At 40.7% G+C, this 24,299-nt stretch overlaps 1 protein-coding gene across 1 annotated transcript in view; it reads left to right on the forward strand.

The window, feature by feature from the left end:
• Window positions 1-24,299, forward strand: part of thada (THADA armadillo repeat containing) — a 307,554-nt gene that overhangs the window by 50,075 nt on the left and 233,180 nt on the right. Inside the window, exons 19-21 of the mRNA XM_067988802.1 lie at window positions 1,813-1,977; window positions 10,844-11,001; window positions 22,430-22,539. Coding sequence (XP_067844903.1) covers window positions 1,813-1,977; window positions 10,844-11,001; window positions 22,430-22,539 — 433 coding nt within the window. The remainder of the gene's footprint in view (window positions 1-1,812; window positions 1,978-10,843; window positions 11,002-22,429; window positions 22,540-24,299) is intronic.

Genomic DNA, 24,299 nt, shown 5'->3' on the forward strand with positions numbered 1-24,299 from the left:
TTCACTCATGAACGCTGCAACCTGTTATACCTATAATATTGTCCCAAACCTCCTTCATTAGTCTTATAACAGGACCCAAATACGATAAATCAATTTCATTTATTTTATGGATTCATTGTAATGCGTGAATATGGTACTTGTGTGAGGCTATTGAGTATTGCAGATGGATTTGGTACTGTGGTAGTCAGTGCAGAAATAGAATCAATCAATTATGCAGACAGGCAAGGAAGAGGCATTGCATTCGACATATGCCACACATTGTAGGAGCTAAATGTCATCCAGGACAAAGCAGTCCACTTTATTGGCATCCCATCCAGCAGCTTAAACATTCACTCCCTCTACCACCGGCGTACCGTGGTTGCAGTATGTACTATTTACAGGATGCAATGCAGCAAGTTGCCAAGGCTTCTGCGGTAGCAACTCCCAACCTTTACCACTGAGGATGCAAGTGCATGGGAACGCCATCACCTCCGAGCTCCCCCTGCAAGTCTCACCATCCAGACTTGGACATATATCACTGTTCCTTCATCATCACTGGGTCAAAATCCTGGAACTTCCTACCTAACAGCACAAGGACTGCAGCAGTTCAAGAAGATAGACCACTAACACCTCAAGGGCAACTAATGATGGGCAATAAATGTCAATGATGCCCATATCCCAGGGACACAATGTGGTGAAAACACACACACACACACACACACACACACACACACACACGTTGCTCATCACATTGCAGAAAGGCAAGTGGTCCCCTCCTTCTGCTTTGTAGAAAGCCTCAGCATCTATTTCATTGTGCCAGCTCATTTTTCCTCAGCTTGTAGTTCTTTGCTTCTGTGTCAGACATCTCATCGCTCGTAGTTTGGTACAAAGTCGCAAGCTTCTCTGCAAGAATAGGTTTGATTAGTCATACCAGAGCGTATCAAATGTTCTCCAGCCTCTCCAGGTTTTTGTGTTTTCCCAGGTTTCCCAGGAGACAGATGTCAGCACATTGTAGGAATATAGCCTAACTTGATTGGTTCTGGGGAAACCGCAAGTGTCAGATTACAGGCCTCCAGAAATGTTTTTCTAAAAGAAGACAAATCGAAACACCGAGAAAGCAAATAAAGCAGACAAAAAACCCATTAACATACAAGGGGATAAGGCATAAATTGGAATGTTACACTTGCCTGAGCTGCTGCAGCTTGTCCAGTGGTCATACCTCCATCTTTTGGCATGAAGAACAAAATACTCTGAGAAAATAGAAATGCAAAGGATGTAAATCAAGAAAAAAATGACAAACAGGAGCACAGCTAGAGAAAATAAACTAGAAGAGTGAAAGAAATGAAAAATGCTGATAAAATTCAAATCTCAGTGTTTGTAGTATTTCTTTGCTGATATATTTTCATTTCTTGCTTTGGGTAACTTTTAAAGCATCCCGTTGTGTAACTTTGTAATGAAGCTGATTCTTCAAGCTAAACGTAAATCATCTTTTTGTAGTTTTTTAAAATTCCTGTAGAATCAAAAAAAGGTATGAAGGCTCTTAAGATGCTTGAATGAAAATTTTGGGTTGCTGTTTTGCTGTGAGAAGTCATAAGGACAGCTAGCGTGGAAATGGAAATGCCTCACAGGTACTCTTCAAAATTTGTGGTTAAAGCACATCATCGAGGCGATACAATGGAAGTTGCATCCCAAATTTGCCCCATGTTATAGCTGACCTGAGAATGCTTGATGCTAGCAGTAGGTTCAAAAAGTGTTCCATTTGCTTTCTTTGCTTTGTGCACAGAATTCCACCGCAACAATACAAAAAGTCATGGTAACATTTCCTTTTAACAGAGACTGCAGAAACTCTTCATAAGATTATAAATGAAATAAAACCACGGGACACAAATGATTATTTTGCACAAGCAAAACTGCTGAAAAGTGATGAAGACCGAGAATTGAGCAAAAATCTCTTTGAAGACTGCAAACCTGCTGAAAATTTGAGTGTGGCAATGACAGGTAACAAAAAGGAAAACAAAATCCATTATTCGTATAAGCATTTGTACATTTAAGGACAACGTAAAGATTTAAAACTTGTATAAAAGGCATCCAAATACTAAAATTTCAAACAGTTTAAAATTTGCTTTGATATAAGTACATCAAATATATAGAAGTGCTCTGTTGACAATGTTAATGACAAGGTATGAGTTTTTATATGTTTGTTGACCAGATTTAAGCAAAGGAAAAGCTTTGTGGGGGAAAAAAATCAATCCACAGTTGAATGCTGCACAAAAAATTGGTTCTGATGTCACCTGTACAAAACAGTAATGAGCAGATTAGAAATGATTTCTGCATAAATTCAATTCAAATGTTATTTTAGCAGCCCAGTTTTTTTAACAATTAAGCTTGATCTCCTACCGACGTTGGTGCAAAGATGTTTTTTGTTCCCTCCAGTCTTTTCCCCCCGCCCCCCCCCCCCCCACATCTCTTCTGAAGGTGCTCACTCACACTGGGGTACAGTCCCCTGGGCTGCAGCAAACCTTTAGTGCCTTGTCCAAGTGTGTGAGACTAGCCAGAGAGTATTGGCCAACTTATTGACCATAGAGGGATCATATTTGAGCCTGATCCTATCCTCACTGGTCATTCACACACAACACATTGAATGAACTTGCGCTGGGAGTTTATAATCTACCGAATATGGAAAACTTACTGTGTTTAACACTACCCCCTAGTGGTCAAACTGTTTCACATTTTTTCTTCTTGAATCATTCTCCACTTATCACCACAGGTACATTGGGCAACTCTGCAGAAGAAATTGCAGGAATGCCTGGGCTTTTTAAAAATATTATTCTGTTCCAAACTTCCTTCTGGTTTTCTGCCGTCCCTTCTCCTGAAGGCAGTAATTCTCACTGAAGCCCATTCCATGGACAACAGCAATTATCTGTCTCCTCACCCAACTTTTGTCATTTATGAGCCCAGTGATAGTCAGTGAGCTATTCAGCATTGGGGACATCTAGGTCAAGTTCTACCTGCGTTTGGGGGAGGGAGGGAGCAACTCCTCTTGTCAAGAACTTTACTGAAAAGGTAGGAGTGAGTACAAACCAGGGATCTTGCTTTTCACTCATTGCATTTTAAAAAAATTAACAACACAAGGATTTCACCATCATCCTTGATGTCCACCAATGCATAAATTCAGCGGCCCAGATTTTCCTGCAACGACGAGATTGGTGACATATACCGTAAGTTTAGCTAGAGCTAAATTTGGTGAAAAGCTAGGAACTGTGGAGGAGCAGAGATTTAGGGGTCCATGTACAGAAATCACCAAAAACTAGTGGACAAGTACAAAAAATAATTTAAAAGGCCAATGGATTGTTAGCCTTCATCTCAAGGGGTCAGGAATACAACGGGGTGTAAGTTATGCTACAGTTGCATGGAGCTCTGGGCACCGCACCTCAGGAAGGATATATTGGCCTTGGAGCGCGTGCTGTGTAGATTCACTAGAATGAAAATGGGACTAAAAGGGTTAAATTATGAGGACTGGTTGCATGGACTAGGCTTGTATTCCCTTGAATATCAAAAATTAGGGGTGACCTAATTGGCCTACTCCTGTTCCTATGTAGTCGTCTAGTGGGCCGATCTTGCCATTCCTCCATGTTTTCCTGCATTTCTAATTGGAATACGCCGCAGCAGGCTTGGCGGAGAATCTGAAGCATTGACCAGTAATTTGTTCTAAATCTGATACTGCCCAGAGTCGCCTTAATTTATAGACTGCTGCTTGATTGGTAAGTGGCTGTGCTAGATGGGAGATTTTGCGGCACTTTTAAAGAACGACTTCCACTAGAGGAGTAGGCAGAGGGAGGCAAAGAAGGGAGCTTGGGCATTGGAAGGAGGCTGAAAATAAGAGCACAACATTTTAATGAGATTGATCTTCAGACATTTCTGGATAAATACAGCAAAGATTGCTGGGTCCATAGGAAGAAACATGAGAACAGTTTCTTGCATGCTATCATAGAAAATCATAGAATCATAGTAATTTATGGCACAGAAGGAGGCCATTCAGCCCATTGTGTCTGTGCCAGCCGATAGAGCCATCCAGCCTAATCCCACTTTCCAGCTCTTGGTCCGTAGCCTTGTGGTTACGGCACTTCAAGTGCACATCCCAGTACTTTTTAAATGTGATGAGGGTTTCTGCCTCTACCACCCTTTCAGGCAATGAGTTCCAGACTCCCACCACCCTCTGGGTGAAAACATTTCTCCTTAACTCCCCTCTAGTCCTTCTACCAACTACTTTAAATCTATGCCCCCTGGTCATTGACCTCTCTGCTAAGGGAAATAGGTCCTTCCTATCCACTCTATCTAGGCCCCTCATAATTTTATACACCACAATTAGATCTCCCCTCAGCCTCTTCTGTTCTAACGAAAACAACCCAAGCCTATCTAACCTTTCCTCATAGCTAAAATTCTCCAGTCCTGGCAACATCCTCGTAAATCTCTTCTGTACCCTCTCTAGTGCAATCACATCTTTCCTATAATGTGGCAACCAGAACTGTACGCAGTACTCAAGCTGAGGCCTAACTAGTGTTTTATACAGTTCTAGCATAACTACCCTGCTCTTATATTCTGTGCCTCGGCTAATAAAGGAAAGTATCCCGTATGCCGCCTTAACCATCATATCTATCTGTCCTGCTACCTTCAGGGATTTTGTGGACATGCACTCCAAGGCCCCTCTGTTCCTCTACACTTCTCAGTATTAGGCTGGATGGCTATGTGGAGAGAACTGGCAGTAACATTGAGTGCCACTGCTCTTACCTCCAGGACTGTGGACCAGTGTTGGAAAAAAATCAATGGCTTGATGAGGGCATGCATGGTAACAGAGTGGTCACTATCCCTTTTCTTTCTTGGGTAGCAACACACTGTTTACCTTCTAAAATGACAAGCTGGATGTCAGCCTTCACACTGCAGCGTGGGCAAGTGGTGGGGGCACTAACTCGGTATCTTACAATATGTGTTGCTATCTCCACTAACAGCAACTCCTTGCATGCAGAATCTCAATACCCCTTTCTCCACTTCAACAAGGTGCCAGCAGATCTATTACATCAGCTGTCTGTTGCCATCTGGGAGACATTTCTCAAACGGTAGCCTTAACCTCACTCAATCTTGCTTACAAGATAAACTTGTGCACAATGCCCGTGAAAGGCAGAGGACCAGAAAACCCACTACAAAGAGCAGACCATAGAGGTGTTGGCGAGGCACTCTGCTCTAGCGGGTGATAGTGAGATCGGTGGAACAATGCAGGCAGCTCGTTAATGGCTTCAATGCTATACAATTGCTGTGGCATTTCTGTGGAGCAGCAGACTGCAAGAAGCCTCTTCACCTTTCAATACCTCTTCATCTCAGGAAGGCAAAGCTCACTCTTAGCTTATGCCCTCCTTTCCTGTAGGCTCCTCATAGCAGGAGGGGAGGGGTTGGGGAGTGGGCAGAAGATGATGGAAGAGGACAAACTACAGCTCTGATAGCTGTGGGGAACAGATTAGACAGACCGTTAATACCGACTTTCAGACACTGGGCCGGTATAGAGGCTGATGTCTCACAGGGCTTCCAGGATCTGATAATTGCCATTAGATCAGCCATCCCACTAATCACTGGACAAATAGATCCAGGGCCCAGTAGAATGGCAATGGCTAGTATTTACTTGCATGAGGCTGCCATTTCTCAGGACAGCAATACATCCTGCCCATCCACTCAGAGCATCATTCAAGTAGCATGTAGGAAGCAACACCAGGCTGCTCAGACACAACCTTCAGAGAATTAGCAAGTAGTGGTTCTCTCCCAGCAACATGCTGACATGAAAGGAAGGTCAACTTAGTCCCACGAGCCTTTTATATCACAACAGCAGCCAACCACATCTGGCCTTCAGCTTGACATTAGAGGAAGCACTAGAACAGAAGAAAGTAAAGCCTGCTTAGACATCCTGTGGAAACATACTGTGAAGGAGTCGTTGGATGGCCGGCATTCACTGATGAAACTATTGCATTAAATGGAAAGGTACACTTATTCTGGGTTCAGTTATTCATGAAGTTGTAGACATACAGGAAAATACTTATTTTGTGGAGCTTATAAAGACTTGCAGGGGCAGAGAGGTCTGAGGTGCTGAGTTTCTAGGATGTGTACTGCAGTGAAGGAATTTTAATTTCTCATTTCTAGAGGGATAGAATTGAAAAGCAGAGAAGTTATGTTAAATTTGTATAGAACCTTGGTTAGACCACACTTGGGGTTGTGTGCACAGTTCTGGTCTCCATATTATAGGAAGGATATGATGCATTAGAGAGGGTGCAAAAAAGATTCACAAGGATGATACCAGAACTGAGAGGATATACTCATCAAGAAAGGCTGAACAGGCTGGAGCTCTTCTCTAGAAAGAAGGCAGAGGGGTGACCTGATGGAGGCCTTTAAGATAATGAAAGGGTTTGATAGTGCAGACGTAGAGAAAATGTTCCCACTTGTGGAGGAATCCAAAACTAGAGGTCATAAATATAAAATGGTAGCTAATAAATCATATAGGAAATTCCGGAGGAACTTCTTTACCCAAAGAGTGGTAAGAATGTGGAGCATGCTACCACAAGGAGTAGTTGAGGCAAATAGCATAGATGCCTTTAAGGGGAAGTGAGATAAGCACATGATGGAGAAAGGAGTAGAAGGGCATACTAATAGGGTTAGACTAAGTAGGGAGGGAGGAGGCACTTGTGGAGCATAAACACTGGCATAGACCAATTGGGCCGAATGCCTATTTCTGTGCTGTAGTTTCGATGTAATTCAATGTAAATGGGGGAAATGGAGTAATGGCACTGGTCACAAATGAAGACTATTAAACAGAGAACACTTCATGGATAAGTTGATCTGGGATGCACCTTGCAGCCATCGTCTCAGTTATGGTCCTCGTGCTGATCCACTCTGTGCTTCTCTGTCTTCAAATCAGCTGGGAGTGCCTCCCCAGGAATCTCCAGGTCGAGGGCACAGTAAACTACAACGTTGTGATATATAGATTCGGGAGTATTTTGCAGAGACACTCTTGATTTAGTGAGGCAATGAAGCATCCCTTTAAGACCCCTGTGGTTCTCCCTATCACATTCAATTTTGTTAATATAATTTTGCAAATAACACTGAATTTTTTTTAGAATCATAGAATGGTTACAGCACAGAAGGAGGCCATTTGGCTCACCGAGCCCATGCCGGCTCTTTGAAGGAGCAATCCAGTTAGTCCCATTCCCCCGCTCTTTCCCTGTAGCCCTGCAAATGTTTTCCCTTCAAGTATTTATCCAATTCCTTTTTGAAAGCCACGATTGAATCTGCCTCCACCACCATTTCAAGCAGCGTATTCCAGACCATAACTACTCGCTGCGTAAAGAAGTTTTTTCTCATGTCGCCTTTGGTTCTTTTGCCAATCACCTTAAATCTGTGTCCTCTGGTTCTCGACCCTACCCCCATGGGAAAAGTTTCTCTTTATTTACATTATCTAAACCCTTCATGATTTTGAACATTTCTATCAAATCTCCTCTTAACCTTCTCTGCTCTAAGGAGAATAACCCCAGCTTCTCCAGTCTGTCCACATAATTGAAGCCCTTCATCCCTAGAACCATTCTAGTAAATCTTTGCTGCACCCTTTCTAAGGCCTTCACATCCTTCGTAAAGTGCGGTGCCCAGAATTGGACACAATATTCGAAGGAGATGACACAAAACACTGAAATGTAGCATGTTACAAACTGGATAGCCAGGTGGTGAAGGATAGAATACTAGAGCCTGGTCTTCAGTTGCTTGAAGCCTTTATTCACAGAGATCCACATTACCACCACTACACCCTAGATCTGCTCTCTTATAAATGGATATGAGAGAGTTCCCAATTGACACGCACCACCTGAATACAATTAACACTAATTGATATAAATCACATGGATACAATTAACATAGTGAAAACTACTGCTCTTACTACCCGTTTAGTATTTATATGCCAAAGACGATTTTTGGGTTCTCTTTTATGTTAGCTGCCAGTCTGTTTTCTCACTCTCTCTTTGCCCCCTCTTATTTCCTTTTTCACTTCTCTGTACTTTCTATATTCAACCTGGTTCTCACTTGTATTATCAATCTGACATCTAACATACACCCCCTCTTTCTGCTTCATCTTACTCTCTGTCTCTTTCGTCATCCAGGGAGCTCTGGCTTTGGTTGCCCTACCTTTTCCCCCTTGTGGGAATGTACCGAGACTGTACCTGAATCACCTCCTCTTTAAAGGCCGCCCATTGTTCGGTTGCAGTTTTGCCTGCCGATCTTTGATTCCAATTTACCTGGGTCAGATCCGTTCTCCACCCATTGAAATTAGTCCTTCAATTAAGTATTTTTACTCTAGATTGCTCCTTGTCCTTTTCCGTAACTAATCTAAACCTTATGATACTATGATCACCGTTCCCTAAATGTTCCCCCACTGACACTTGCTCCATTTGACCACCTTCATTCCCCAGAACCAGATCCAACAATGTCTCCTTCCTTGTTGGGCTGGAAACATACTGATCAAAAATGTTCTCCTGAACACGCTACAGAAATTCCTCCCCCTCTTTGCCCTTTACACAAGTACTATCCCAGTCTATATTTGGATAGTTGAAGTCCTCCATTATCACTACTCTATAGTTCTTGCACCTCTCTGTAATTTCCCTGCAATTTTGCTCCTCCATATCCTTCCCACTAGTTGGTGGCCTATAGAATACACCCAATAGTATAATGGCACCTCTATTGTTTCTTAACTCTAACCAAATAGATTCTGTCCTTGACCCCTCAAAGACTCACTCTCCAGCACTGCAATATTCTCCTTAATCAATACTGCCATCCCCACCCCCCACCCCTGCTTTTTTCCTTCCCTATCTTTCCTGAACACCTTGTATTTTAAAGAACATCACTGTGTTCCATTGTACAAATATAATTTCTGATTTGAGTGAAAGATTTTTAAAACATTTTTATTTTTTCTTTGTTAGAATCATAGAAAATTTATGGCACAGAAGGGGGCCATTCGGCCCATCGTGTCCGCGCCGGCTGAGAAATGAGCCACCCAACCTAATCCCACTTTCCCGCATTTGGTCCGTAGCCCTGCAGGTCACAGCTCTTCAGGTGCACATTCAGGTGTTTTTTAAATGAGTTGAGGGTTTCTGCCTCTACCACCCTCTCAGGCAGTGAGTTCCAGACCCCCACCACCCTCTGGGTGATAAGTTTTTTCCTCATTTCCACTCTAATCCTTCTACCAATCACTTTAAATCTATGCCCCCTGATTATTGACTAATCTATGCCCCCTGGTTATTGGCTAAGGGAAATAGGTCCTTCCTATTTAGGCCCCTCATCATTTTGTACAAATCAATGTTTGTCTCTGTATATTCACAACCCAGTAAAAAGAAAATTCCAAGTAAATGGGATGGTCTTGTTGCAGTGATAGCTACCTCCTGATCGGTTCTCAGGAAGCCCAATTTGTTTCTGGGTGGTGCTCCATCTGGTGGCCCATTTGAGGCCCATAACACGTAATTGCTCAAAGCTAAATAGCAGCCCTAGAACTTGAATTGATGCTATAGACTCCAGTCCCCATCCATTTGTGCCTATCTTACTGCTCCAGGAATGTGCTGCGTTATGTGAAGAGCATCTTATTCTTTGACGGAGTATGTATTCCATAGTTCAATATAACATTTTGTTCCTTTTTCAGGAGCCCATACTTAGCTTCGTTCAATTCGGTGCTTGAAACCACTGGGTGGCGCTATAACACAGTTAAGCACCTGGTAGCGGTTATGATCCTTCGTAATGTAAATGCAGAATTTGTGTACGTTTATCTGGGCGTATTCATTCATTTCAGTAGAACAAGTTTATTAAATTGGCTACTTTCCAGTGCAATAAAACCAGAAACCCACCAACCAATGTCCTCTTTACTTGGAGGATGTTTTAGGAAAGGGCTCAGTTATCTAATTTCCACAACATTGCCTAATTTCTACAATTTAAATAATTTTCTAACAAAATCATCCTGTTAGAATTAATTACTAAAAATAAGGGGAAACATCTGTCTGATATGTAAAGATACATATTTTGAACGACTTTCTCTTCAATTGTAAACTACTTAAAAGGAGAAGAAATTAGATGACCATGACATAATGTTGACCACAGCTGGATAGGTTTCTGTAGTTGTCAAATGGTTATAAACTTGTTTTGTGGAGAAAGCATTAGGCTGTCTAATTTCTCGGTTAATAGTCTTTGTTTCTATGTACAGTGATAACCAATGTGTTGTCTGTGGCTGTGCAGTGATGCTGTGAATAGTCTTTGGTTATCACTGTACATAGAAACAATGTGGTGGCTGTGCAGTGGTGCTGTGTTTTGAGTGCCTCCATCTTTTGTGCCCACTGTGGTCTGATGTGATTTTGGGCCCACAGTATGCTACTTTTTGAGATCTTGAACTCGGACATTCTGTTGAGGACATGTGCAGCAGTGGCCACATGCGTCTTCATTTAGGAAGTAGTGAGGGAGGGAGAGAAAAAAAATTGAAAGTGAGTTGCTCTCCGTACTTTCTGGTGGCTGGCTCGAGCAGTACTGGCGGAGCCCTGTTTGTTTTCTAGGCTGGGGAGTGTGCGTGGTGTGGGGCATCTTAGTAATAGTAGAAACCAAATACATTAAAATGGGGGTCAATAACTGGGGATCACAAACGTGGCTCACAGTCTTAGTATTTCAAAAGTAGAAACAGATCATGCATTGCCGTAATTGCCTCATAGGGCTGTTAGCAATTGTTTAGGGGATGTCAACTGTGTGTGTTGCAGTGTGGATGGGTTAAGTAATGTGTGATTTTATTTTTCTGTCTCTTTACCGTATGCAGATCAGATGGGCCAGTCCTGCCAGGTTACTGCCCAGATGGTTCTCGTATGTTGCTGGAGAAGTATGAAGGAAATCTCCTTGCTTTTAGGATTACTGTGTGAAAATTTGCCTCTTCAGTCAGCATCTGACTCAAAGGATGGACTACTGACATTCCACCAGGTATCATTCAAATCGCTTTTTATATAAGATATTGTTGCATGTAATTGTACCGTATACTGTTAAAGCACTGTCCAGTGAAAGTCTTATGTTTATTTATGCAGTTTGGATCTGCTTGTTATATTTGTAATTCTCTTACAGGTAACTGTTTAACTCTAATAGATTAATAATAGAATAGATTGGAATCATAGTGGTAGAATCATACAGCACAGAAGGAGGCCATTCGGCCCATCGTGCCTGCGCCGGCTCTCTGAAAGAGCTACTAATTAGTCCTATTCCCCTGCAAATTATTCCTTTTTAAGTATATATTCAATTCCCTTTTGAAAGTTACTGTTGAATCTGCTTCCAACACCTTTCAGGCAGTGCATTCCAGATCATACCAACTTGCCGAGTTTTAAAAAAAAAGTTGATTTTTATTTAAAACCACCTTCAATTGCGTTGAAGGGATTATTGATTTTTGCACCCACAAACAACCAGGCAGGAAAGTGTAGTCCAGGCAGTATGGGCCCTTTTAGTGATGATGTTGCTATGTTTTGATTTAAGTTTAGCACAGCTGTTAATAAATAACATCAGGTAAACTAAAGAGACCAATTTTAATTAACTTCAGCAATGCAGCTTATTTCAAAACTCTTATACCACTAATACGATAGCTAGTCTTACTACCATGTCCGTGTCAATTTTTATCCCGCTTGCTACTCTGCTCACCTTCTTCTCGTTCTGCTGTAACCTTTGTACTATCCAAACAGGCACCTGAACTGTCTCATTCTTGTATCCTGGCACTTAGCCCATCCACTGTGCTCTTTGGGGATCAATTTCTCCAACCTCCATTTTATTTCCACCCTCCTTCCAACTCCCCTTCTGCATTGTCCTGTAAAAATATCCGCTGTCTTGCGAACATGACCTTCTCCACCGTGACCTAATCTTGGTTAAGCACTTTGACAACCCTCAGCATAACTGAAACTTGGCTGATCAATGACTCCTTTCCTCTCGTTGAGGGCACCAAGCCTGGAATCGAATTACACCATATACCCTGTCTGAAAAACCAAAAAAGTGGTTTGGCATGCCTCTCCAGATTTCACCGTAGCTTATCCCCATAGACCTCTGGAATTTTCCTCATGTTAGAACATCTTGCTCTTAACGTCCTGCTCCGCTCTCCTTCAGTATCCTTATTGTTTACCTCCCCTGAGGCACCTTGGCACCTACTTAGCAAAATCACTTAGTTTCTGTCTTCATTTGGTCTTTACTGAGTGACACTTCATTCTCAATTACTTCACCCTCACCTGAACTCGTAGGCCTCATTCTCCTCTAATTTCTCTGCTGGCCTTGACCCCCACGGTGGCACACTCCACATAAACATTCCCACTATATAAAAGGAAGTTACTAATGCTTTGTCTATTATGTAAAACAAACCCATTTGCATTAAGTTATATTAATGTATTGTTAATTAAGAAAATAATTGATCGGTTACAACTGGCACAAGCCAAGTCACCTGCCATGTAAATATATCCATGGAAGCAGGACCCAAGAGCATCAAATGTAATGCAACATTCCAAGAATGGTAAGAGGTGCAAAAGGATGATTGAACAAGCAACCTGCTGTCATTTCCAATCTGAAATAGAAATGGGACGGAGAACTGACATGGAAGAGTGAAGGTGGCACTGGACAGAAACAAAAGTTTTAGTCAAATAGGGACAACTGCTTTGTTTTGACTAGTAATATAAACATATTGGGCCATAATTGGGCATCTAATGGCATCTGCTGTTAGTTAGATGTGCCCTTGCACGTTTAGGTTTTTAAATTTTTTGCATCGCAAGTTGCTGAAAGTGCGAGCTGATATCGTCACGAAGGGAAACGGCATCTGGGACCTGAGTGAACAGGGCAAGCAATGGTGTATCTCCTTCACCAATCAGATTGAAGGATTGTGAAATTAACAGCGCATGGACTAAAAATGAAGTATAAATTAGAGTGGGTGAATTCAATGTCAAATCAGGTATAGAAAGAGAAATAAACAGAGGGAAAGAAAGATTGGATTAAGAAAGAGTGAAATAAGAGACAGAAAGGAAAGTATTTTTAAAATCTCTGACAACAATTAAAATCTGAAGGAATGAGATTCCACACTTGGAGTCTTTAATTGTCAATGCCAGAGAGGTTGGCTGGCAGTAATTAACACTTATTACGTCATTAAAACTTATTACGTCATTAAAAGGGTACATAGACTGAAATGGACAAGACTTAACTTTCTGTGGCGAGTTTAGTTCATATCTACTGCGAAAGTACAGCAACTTCATGCCATTCAGTGCATTTCAATGGTGAGGCAGACAGCGAGATGCCATTGCCGCGAAGCTAACGGCAGAGAGGCACACCTCGGGCAGCAACTTTTGGATTTCCGCGTTTAACCATGCATCTGCCCCTCGCCTGAAGTTGCTGTAGCATTTGCACATAAATAACGGTGAGCGCTGTTACCATCACCGTTATTTTGACAGCAAATTATGACCCAGTAACTGTGAAGCAAATCTGCCGTGCCCAGCCTTATTACCTAATGTTGTGTAATATTACTGTGTACCTGGTTGTTACCAGACTGCAGAGTGGAATGGATCTTTTGAATGTCCTGATACAGTAGGCAAATGGCCTCCTCCAGCAGGATCTGTATGATTGGCAAGATGCTGAGTCTTCATCTGCCCACCATGGCTGATGTGTTCTGTGGTCTCTAGTGGTAGATTCTCCACTTTGCATGGCACAGTCCAGTGATGGTGCTGTGGAGGATCCTTTCACAGATGAAAACTCTCCTGCTGATAAGCACAGTGTAAGGTCTGGATCCCATGTTTTCTGGGGATATGGTGTGCTCTGCCTTGCTTACAGGTCTTATGATTTTTTTTCTGAAGTATTGGGTGTGACTGAGGATGTGGAAAAATCATTTGTGGAGATATGAAAGTGATTTTAATTGAGTTTGGACTATGTATAAATTAAATGTGCAGACCAATCCTGGAGACTCAGAACTGATAATTAATTTACTTCAATTACAGCAAAAAAATGGGCATTGTACCAAATATTATTGGCAGGTCTCCTATGTACAATATTATGGACGTTATTGTGATATTCTTGTTGATGAGTGGCTGTAAAAAGAACTGCATATGCTGAATTGGAAAACAGAGAACCAGGTTGCTTTGCTGCCAAAAAAACAATATTTACATTTGAAGTGTTATTCTGGTAACGCAAACAGTCCAGTTTCACTGAAACTCAGACTCCTGTTTGACGTCCCCTTCACCATTTTTCATCCTTTTGCTGCTTCTGTAGTAATAACCTGTGCTTATTTGCATAAGTCAGGTGGTTGTTTACAACTTGTTGCACCAGTAAATTTGAATAATTTAAACTAACACTTAATTGGATGTCGTAACTTGCTACCATTGTTACTTAAGTTGCAGTGGATCAGCATTAATAGTTCAGGGGTTAATATACCCGGTCAAAAGTGTCTGCAACTTATAGTCTGAAAATGAGCCCAAACATTTTGCTGTAGTTTATGCCCTTGGAGCTCTTAGGCAATCAAATGTCTGTCAGCACCTTGGGCGACTGTCACTCCATACAAGAATCTGTGGTCTTAGTCGCACTCATATGATTGTAAGTTGCTGAAAACTGCATGGATTGTACATGCTGAAAAGGAGAGTACTAAATGACTTCGCTGCCTTCTGTTAAATTCCATTCTGACATTCAGAAACATCAAAATCTTGCATGAAGTGTATTTCTCTTGAATATTGTATTAAATTGTGGAATCCATCCACTCAACTGTTTTAAATTAAGAACCTAAGATCAGTGCAGGTTTTAAAGTAAATCTGTTTTATAAGTACACATCCTGGATAATGCTTTGTATTTACTAAGTGGGAAACCAGAAGAGCAATGCGCTCTATGTGTTATCATTTCTGTTGTTTATCAGTGTTGACTTAATTTGTAGATTATCATATTTGATTTTTAAACATTTGTTAGTTGTACATAGATCAGATGAAATACTTATGATTTTGTTTCCTATTAATGAATAGGACCAGACAGTGCATAAAACATTTTCCTAGTTAGTGTTTTAATGATGAATTGGCCTTAGTATGAAAGTGAAGTGGCCTCCATTATTTTCTTTAGTGTAGCTGAAAGCTCAATATTTAAAAAGAATGTGAGATCCTGTGAGGACTGACTGTGTGCAGAGTTGTACAATCTTCAGTTATACAAAGTTCATAAAGTAATTTGAAGGGATTTTTTTTCATGTTGAGCGTGTAGTCCCTTGATTCCATAACCTGTTGTGAAACTGTTTGGCTAACCCTCAGTCAGCTATTTATGTCCCTTTGCTAATGACCTTGTGACACTGCTTCCAACTGTCATTAACCTTCATAACACTGTGAATCAGCAGCCCTAGTTCCCTAGTTGTGAATTTTCTTTTTTAAACTGAAAATATAGGTGGTGTATATTTTGGCTGAAATACCAGATGATGTAAAAAGATTACCTATACATACATACATACATACATGATTATAATTCAGTTTTGGGTATTAGTGACCAAATTGAATTTACTAGGTTCAGTCAGTGAATGAATGAACAAAACATTTGCCCCCTTTTAATGATGAATTGAAAAAGAAGGGAATGTTCTGATCAGAAGAGCTGCTCTTGATATAATCAGAACTTCTGAGATGAATGACAGCTTCTAGAAATCAACTTTATAGGTGCCAGTCGCCCTTCAGTACCTAACCCAGGTGGCTAGTATCCCATGTTTGAGCCCCGATTGTTCATGTCAGCATCACAGCCAACCCCATCCTATACTCACCTGTGTCCAAATGTCTACTTACAGCAGGGGTTGCCAGGTGGCAGGTTGGAACGTTGACTGATTGTTTCTCCGCTCATTAACCTAAGGGTCCCAAAGCCAATTGTAGCACCCCAGTTTCAGCCTGACATATATCAGCTAGCACTCAGCACAAACTAGGATTGAACCTGGCCTGTATGGCTCAGTCACACACGGTCTTAACCAGCAGAACCATGTGGGGACATTGAAAATCATAGCAAAATACTTTGTCCATTGTTCAACCATCATTATTTATAGGGCTGGTTGACTAATATAACCTCTCTGAGTTGACTCTCATTTTGCTACATAAGGGCCCAGCAATTACATAATTTAAAGTTGGTATTTTCACATCATGCTCTTCCAGTTTGTGCCAGGGGTTGGGAACGGGTTGTTTGCAATTTCCTGGTTCTCTTTTTTTTGTTGAACTGTGGTTCACCAACTACCACGTAGATTGACAAGGAGATAAACTTTTAAACAGAAGCTTGTTATAAACATTATTAGTTACAAACTACAATGATTCTGATTTGGAAGCAGGTTGTGAGACATTAAGCCATTTTATATATTTTTTTGCATGACATTGGTTGTGACTGAAAGTTAAATTTTCCACACTTAGATTGCAAACTGTGACAGGTAATTGAAAAAAGCTGCTTATGCGGGATAATTAAATTATGTGGCAATTTCCGTAATGTGCTTAAAATATTGAAAGAAAACTTATTTTAAAGCTGAGAAACCAAGCAGTCAAAAGCTAATTATTGAAGTGATTAGAGTGCAGGAATCAAAATTGCCTTTCCCTGTGGTGTATGTTGGACTGGCATTTAAATGTTCTTGTCAAACTTTAATTCTTGTTATTAGCAGAAAGTGAATTAAGGTACTGTGCAAACTGTTGAGGCTGGAGAATTTCTTGCACCTCTCAGTGATTTTTTTAATAAGCATTCTTTGATTAGATTGTGTTAGCAGGCATAGATCTCAGATATGACTAGTGTTTCAGAAATAAACTAGATGACGTCCAACAACAATTCACTTGTCACTGCACTTGAGAAACCCACAGTCGAGTCCAAACCACTGTTTATAATCAGGTCATTTGTGGTTTTTGATGTAAGATTATTTCAATGTAAAGCTTTGTAACTAAGTTATTGATGTAAAATGCGTGGTGTACTAATACATATAACATTTCAGTAGCCTGCTTTTTTATTTGTAATATCCCTGTGCCTTTTTCAAATTTGCATTAAAATTCTGGGACAATGCATCAAGAGGAAAATAAGGTGTCTTTCTTTCTGGAACAGTCTGTCATTGGGAAACTGATGTTTACAAAATAATATATTAAACAACATTTTAACATTAGTAAGCGTTTCATTTATACTGGTCAGTGATATTTCTTGTTACTGGAGATCTACTTTTGAAACTTTACATTCCATTAATATATATACAGAAAATTGGGAGGTCTGAGAACTGAGAATGTTGTTAAGTCCATCAAAAGGGCAATGGTTCTTGTTAATTAGAAATTAGGAAACTCAGAACTTCAATGACTGAGGGAAATTGTTAACTTGATCCCATAGTGTTCTTCAATCACATTAAGTAAAGATCTAATTTATCAGGAAACTGATGGTGCAGTAAATTCAAAGAATGTCTTTTCACTTCTACAACCTTAGTTAGAACCAACCCAGGCTGATGCCATCCTATCTGTCCAGTGAATCCAATGCATATTGATGGCTGCAAAGGTTCCAAATGAAATTAACTTAAACAGTTGTAATCCATTCCCATAGCATAGAACCACCCTTCATTTGGCAATGATGACAGTCTTACTTAGACTGGAAGGAGACCTGGTGTTAAAAATGGAAATGTTACAATGATAGAGGAGCAAAAACTTGACTCCGTTAATAGTTGGGGCAGTGTTTATGGAGCTTTGCTCTTCAGCCAGATTGTACCAAACAGTGAATAGTTTTACACTGACGGTGGAGAAATGCTTCAGTACTCATTAATGATACCCCTCAATTCAGTTAGCCAGAAATTCACAAAAAAACGTGGCATTTCTAAATATATAGATATATATTCTCCCCTTTATACACAAAACAATTGCAGTAATAGATTTATCATGCTAACATTCCTAGCTTGATGCAATAATAAATTCAGAGATGGGCCAGTATTTTTGATGGAAAGTTGAGCTTTGTCTTAGTTATACTGGTTCTCTGGTAAGGTCAATTTAGTTTTTTTTTCAAAGAAAAAGTTGATTTTAATGTCGTCATAATGGTCTTAAAAAAAAGTATACTTACTGAATTGCCCTTAATGCTTAAATTATTTCAAGGGAGACATTTGTGGTTACGCTTGTTACTTGTTAAGTAACTGGTTGGAGGCAGTCAAGGTGTGTGTAGAACTCATGTGACATCAAGATAAGAACATAAGAACATAAGAAATAGGAGCAGGAGTAGGCTAATCGGCCCCTCGAGCCTGCTCCGCCATTCAATAAGATCATGGCTGATCTGATCCTAACCTCAAATCTAAATTCATGTCCAATTTCCTGCCCGCTCCCCGTAACCCCTAATTCCCTTTACTTCTAGGAAACTGTCTATTTCTGTTTTAAATTTATTCAATGATGTAGCTTCCACAGCTTCCTGGATGCTCCAGGCTGTCTTGAAATGGTGGATTAGAAGGATAAAATGCTGTTGAAAGGGATAACTGAAAGACACTAGTAACAGTACAAATGTCTCCTTTTATGACATTTTGAATTGTGGGTCAGTTCAATAAAATGTACTTTCCCTTTAAATATAGTACCTGCTTTGTGGTCTTTTTAAAAATAAAACTGGATGTGTACCCAAGTTATTTTTTTTTGTTGGGGGGGAGGGGGTGAGGGCGATGCTTATTTTTAAGATAGATGGTATTTATAAGAAAATTTTTCACACTGGAGGAAGGTATAGTGGTCTTCCCCAGGGGTCGGTACTAGGACCACTGCTTTTCTTAACACATATTAACGACTTGGACTTGGGTGTACTGGGCACAATTTCAAAATTTGCGGGTGACGCAAAACTTGGAAGTGTAGTGAACAGTGAGGAGGATAGTGATAGACTTCAAGGGGACATGGTCAGAAATGACTGGTGGAATGGGTGGCCACGTGGCAGATGAAATTTAATGCAGAGAAATGTGAAGTGATACATTTTGGTAGGATGAATGAGAAGAGGCAATATAAACTAAAGGGCACAATTCTAAAGGGGGTGCAGGAACAGAGTGTGCTGGGGGTACGTGTGCACAGGTCGTTGAAGGTGGCAGGGCAGGTCGAGAAAGCGGTTAAAACAGCATACGGGATCCTGGGCTTTATAAATAGAGGCATGGAGTACAAAAGCAAAGAGGTTATGATGAACCTTTATAAAACACTGGTTTGGCCTCAGCTGGAGTATTGTGTCCAATTCTGGGCACCGCACTTTAGGAAGGATGTGAAGGCCTTGGAGAGGGTGCAGAAAAGATTTACTAGAATGGCTCCAGGGATGATGGACTTCAGTTACGTGGATAGACTGGAGAAGCTGTGGTTGTTCTCCTTAGAGCAGAGAAGGCTGAGAGGAGATTTGATAGAGCTGCTCAAAATCATGAGGGATCTAGACAGAGTAGATAGAGAGAAACTGTTCCCATTGACAGAAGGGTCGAGAACCAGAGGACACAAATTTAAGGTGATTGGCAAAAGAACCAAAGGCGACATGAGGAAAAGCTTTTTTACGCAGCGAGTGATTATGATCTGGAATGCACTGCCTGATAGGGTGGTGGAGGTAGATTCAATTGTGGCTTTCAAAAAGGAATTGGATAAGTACTTGAAAGGAAAAAAAAATGCAGGGCTACGGGGAAAGGGCAGGGGTGTGGGACTAGCTGGACTGCTCTTGCAGAGAGCCGGCACGGACTCAATTGGCGGAATGGCCTCCTTGTGTGCTGTTATCATTCTATGATTGTATGATCTATCTCTGCATACCATGCCCTCCCAGAAATCAGCAGGTTGACCCGGCATCACTGCCTGTTTGATGTGAACCAAGTGCTGGAAATTCAGACTGTCAAACCATTAGATTGACTGCCAGGTAACGTAGTGGGACTTTATAGATTCTCTGCAAGGATCTTGCACTGACATGCAGGTTGTGTGCAGGGATCATTTTTGTTGCCATTGATGTTTTAGGCTGTGGTAAATTTATGATCTGTTGCTCGGACCTAACAAGTCCAACCCTGCATATTTGAAATGATATACTTTTTTGCTGATCAAGACTGAGCAACTGTTCAAACAAATTCGAAAGGGTGCCCACGGAGTAATATGACACATTTATGCCAGCAGTTCTTCTACTCATCCATCACAGCGGATGGGAGATGGGAAAATGTTTCCTCACAGGGAGAAAGGGAAAGTCGTAATTGTGTGCACCTCCCAGTGAATGGTTGTAACTCTGAGGCAGGTCAGCCTGTCTACTTCATAGATCAGGGATTAAGGCAGATCCAGTAGGGACTTAATGAGGGGAGAAAAAAGTGAAAATGATTTGGGTGAACAAGGAAAGCTAATTAGGACAGAAAAATCCATGAAACAGTACCTTTCTTTAAAATGTTTATCTCGCATTCTATTTTAGTTGGAGGGAGCTGTATGCTTCATTTTATAAGCATACATTTAAGTGATCTATATTCTTCTAGGGCAGATAGTTTTTTGATGATTTTTCAAAAAATATACTGAAATAAAAACTTGGTTCCCTAGCCAGTTCTCTGGCTCTAACTAGTTTCCTCAACCTGACTGGGTGAGTTGGAGTGATGGACACAAGAATGAGCTTGTCATGTCTGTCACTGTGTAATACACTTTCTTAGAAACAATTAGAATACAGGCAGGCTAGAACTCTCTCCACTGCATTTTAGTTAACATGTCTACCTTCTAAATGGCACCCTTGGCCTGGTACATGGTAGAAGTGCTACTCCATTTCTAATTATAATAAGATATAAATGTATGTATTGCATATTTTTACTTGCCATTTTATTGGTAGTGGATTGCAGTGTGAAAGCATACAGTTTCTTTGAATCCAATTTCTTTGATTTACTGAATCATACTGACCTCAAATCAAAAAAATTGTTGATGAGCAGTTGACTATTGAGATATTCAACACAGCCAAATTGATTTCTAATTTCTTGGGTGCTACTGAAATGGGAAGTAAACGTCACAGTATTAAATAACTGGTGTAACAGAAAAATGTTTTGAATAAGGTTTTTGAACAGCTGTTCTTGAAATATGAAGTTTTTACATTTAAAAAAAACAAAAGATCACTACAATTGTGCCGAACTTTACTACTGATAAAACAGGTTTTGTTTAGCCTTCTCAAAACCCATTTTTTTGACCAAACTTTTAATATCCCTCCTCATGTCTCCATTCCTGGTTTGGAGCCTATTTCCCCTGTGAAGCCCCTTGAGATGTTTATTATGTTAAAGATGCCATATAAATAAATTGTTATTGTAACTATTTCAGTAAAAGTTTTGCACCAAAATATTTTCCTCAGTTAATGCTTTGGAATCCATAAAACTAGGGACAACATTGCTGTCTTTCCCCTCTTCATTTTTTTCGCTCTCATACAAAGTACTGTAGACGTGCTTATATTCTTGAATTGTCGGCGGGATTTAAAATCTTGAATGAATTATTGCCAATCAATACATAAGCATTAACTCAAACTGTCATCTGTGCTAATGTTATTGGTTTTAGAATGAAACATCTATTTTAAAAATTATTCGGGTTTAAGAAACTAGATATTGCACTTGTGATGCTTTTGTTTGATTTTATGACCCATTTTACTTTTTCAGATTGAATATTTCCTTTTCAAGATAATACCTGATTTCATGCTAAATCTAAAGTCTTTAGGTACTGTAGTTTATAGTTATTGTTTGTCTTTAAAACCATAAAGATTGAAAAGATCATATGATGAGAAAGAGAATGAGGATCTTCATTTTGCAATGTGCTTCCTTTTGGTTTCCATGTTTAGTGAGTGACTCACCATGGAATTGTACATTGTGGCATTCAGCAAAAATGAATGTTGTGGTTTGTAAATAAATCCACTTTTAACAGTTAAATCTATATGTGCAACCTTCAGGGTTTAGTACTACAGCTATTGCATAACACATTTCATGCCTGCAGCCATTGCATAACACATTTCATGGAGTATCTGATTGCAGTAGTTTAATAGTTAGCAGTAGTATCATGGCTCTGATGGGAGTAATTTCTACCTTGAGCAAATTTTTGAGTTTTCTTTTTAAATGGAAAGTGCCAGTTCACAGCTTTTTGGCATTGACACCTGATGAGTGGATCATTATCAAAATCCCAGAGCTTTCTTTTATTTAATAAATAAATTGAAAGGCCTCTTATAAGAACTTTTATAAGGTCCTTTTGTGCTGCAGACTCAAAGCCACCAGATGCAGCCTAAACTGCTCTAAGATCTCTTAGCAGCCACCCAAGAGGAAGAAGTTTGAATTTTATTTACCTTGGCTAGATTAAACGACAAGGCACAAAGACTGACCACTTGTGCCCCATTCACTAGAATGGGCTTTATCAGAATAAAACGGCTTTGCATTACCAAATTTCATCATGAAACAATGAATTTAATTTGTGAACTTTTTTCTCTTACTACATAGGTTGGAGAAGTTGGAGAGTATTTTAAATGCCAGCTTCTACAGTCTAGGCATAGGGGTGCATTTGAGCTAGCATACGTTGGATTTGTAAAGCTTACTGAAATGCTTACCAGGTAAGTGGCAGCTGAGCTAATTGTATTTTTTTAATTGAATATTTTTCTTTATACGATGATTGCAACCAATGGCGGTTTGATCACTGAAGTGTTGGCTGAGATTGAACCTCATGAATAACCTCTTAAGCAATACAAATCGAGTACTTCACAAACAGCTTTTATATTGCAGATTGGATCTTGGGAGAGTGAACTAACTGAACCTCTCTCCTGCAAATGTGCATGCACAGACTGACGGTGACACTTTGGCTGGTTTGCATGTGCAAGTCCCGATTTTAATCCTGCTCGTCCGGTGGGAATGGTGTGGGTAGGGGGCTAAAATAGCAGCCAGACGCTACCCACTGCAACCCTGTCATGTTCACGTTCATGCTCCCTCCGCCCCCAACCCCAGTCATTTTAACTCACTAGTGTTTGGAGCACTGAGGCTACCCACTGCAGGCAAGCTGGGGTCTCATTAATATGCAAATGACAGAATCTGATGATGTAATTGATGTAATTCGGGCCTCAATGTGATTTTAACTGGGGATCAAGGCTGTGATGTACAGTGCTGAAGCCTCCGAGAAAAGCTGGAGCCTAAGTAAGAGATTTTTTACATATTTTAAGGATTTCCTTGTGGGCCTGGAGGAGCAGGAGTGCTCCCCTTGGCCCCCAAAGGAAACCTTGGGCCTCCGCTGCCCAGGCTTCTTCATGCCCCCCCACCCCCCGCGGCCATAATTGCTATCGAACCCTATCCCAAACGACTTACGTTAGTGCCAGGGATCATTTCCTCCAGTCCTTGGCGACGGCCTCCTACCACCCAAAATTCCCACATCATCCCTGCCAGCTTCAGGCAGTTGTCAAATTGGATTGCCTGGGTCTCTCACTGACGCCATTGTGGGCGCTTCCCTCCCACCCTGCACGACGCACTGCCATGCCAGGTTAAAATCAGGGTTGTAGAGTAGAAACCTAACTGTTGCATCATGATGTCAGTACAGAGAGTAGCACCGTGCACATTTCATTTAAATGGAAAAATGGCTGGAATCTATTTGTCTTTTATGTAATTACTTCTCAGTTCATGCTTTTGATTGATTTTCAGAAGCCAGTTTGCATCACAATCTTTTGTGAGGAATATTCATCGTAAATTATTTTGTCAATAATTTTATTCCACCGACTTGGATTTATTCCTTCTCTCACCCTGGCCATGCACCACTCTCTGCCAAAGTAGCCAGACTGATGTTCAAATGCATCTTCCTATGTCCTCTTTAAACCAGGAGGTGCAGGATCAATGGATCTAGCCAGCAGTTGTCACTCAACCTCCGTGGAGCCCTTTTATGCCTGGAATCTAATCTTGAAATTTATTTTGTATACCTAAATTGTTTTCTCTCTTCCTCCTGTTTAGTGTCCCCCTGTGCACTGCATACAGGTCTAATTTCCCTTCCCTTTCTTTGGCAAGGTGCTTGACCTCCACTTTGTTCCTTTCCCCAACGATCCAGCCAAAATCAGGAACTTGTGGTGTGGGAAATTTGAGTGCTGCAGCTCATTAGTACTGCCACTAAATGAACCTGCTGTATGAATTTGACCACCCTAGAATGTAATTTAACACTTTTGGAGGAATACTGTGTGCATTCAGAATGGTCTAATAGCTGTTGTGTGTAGTGCCACTGGTTCTGTGATGGGATTTGGAACTGATAAAAGCACAAGGTAACAGTGGAGCGCTTTTATCAGCTGTCTGCCCCATTCAGCTTTGTGTTCATTCTCGCATTTCAACCACAGTAACAAGCATG

Source organism: Heptranchias perlo, chromosome 8 (assembly GCF_035084215.1).
Source record: "Heptranchias perlo isolate sHepPer1 chromosome 8, sHepPer1.hap1, whole genome shotgun sequence".
Taxonomy (NCBI): domain Eukaryota; kingdom Metazoa; phylum Chordata; class Chondrichthyes; order Hexanchiformes; family Hexanchidae; genus Heptranchias; species Heptranchias perlo.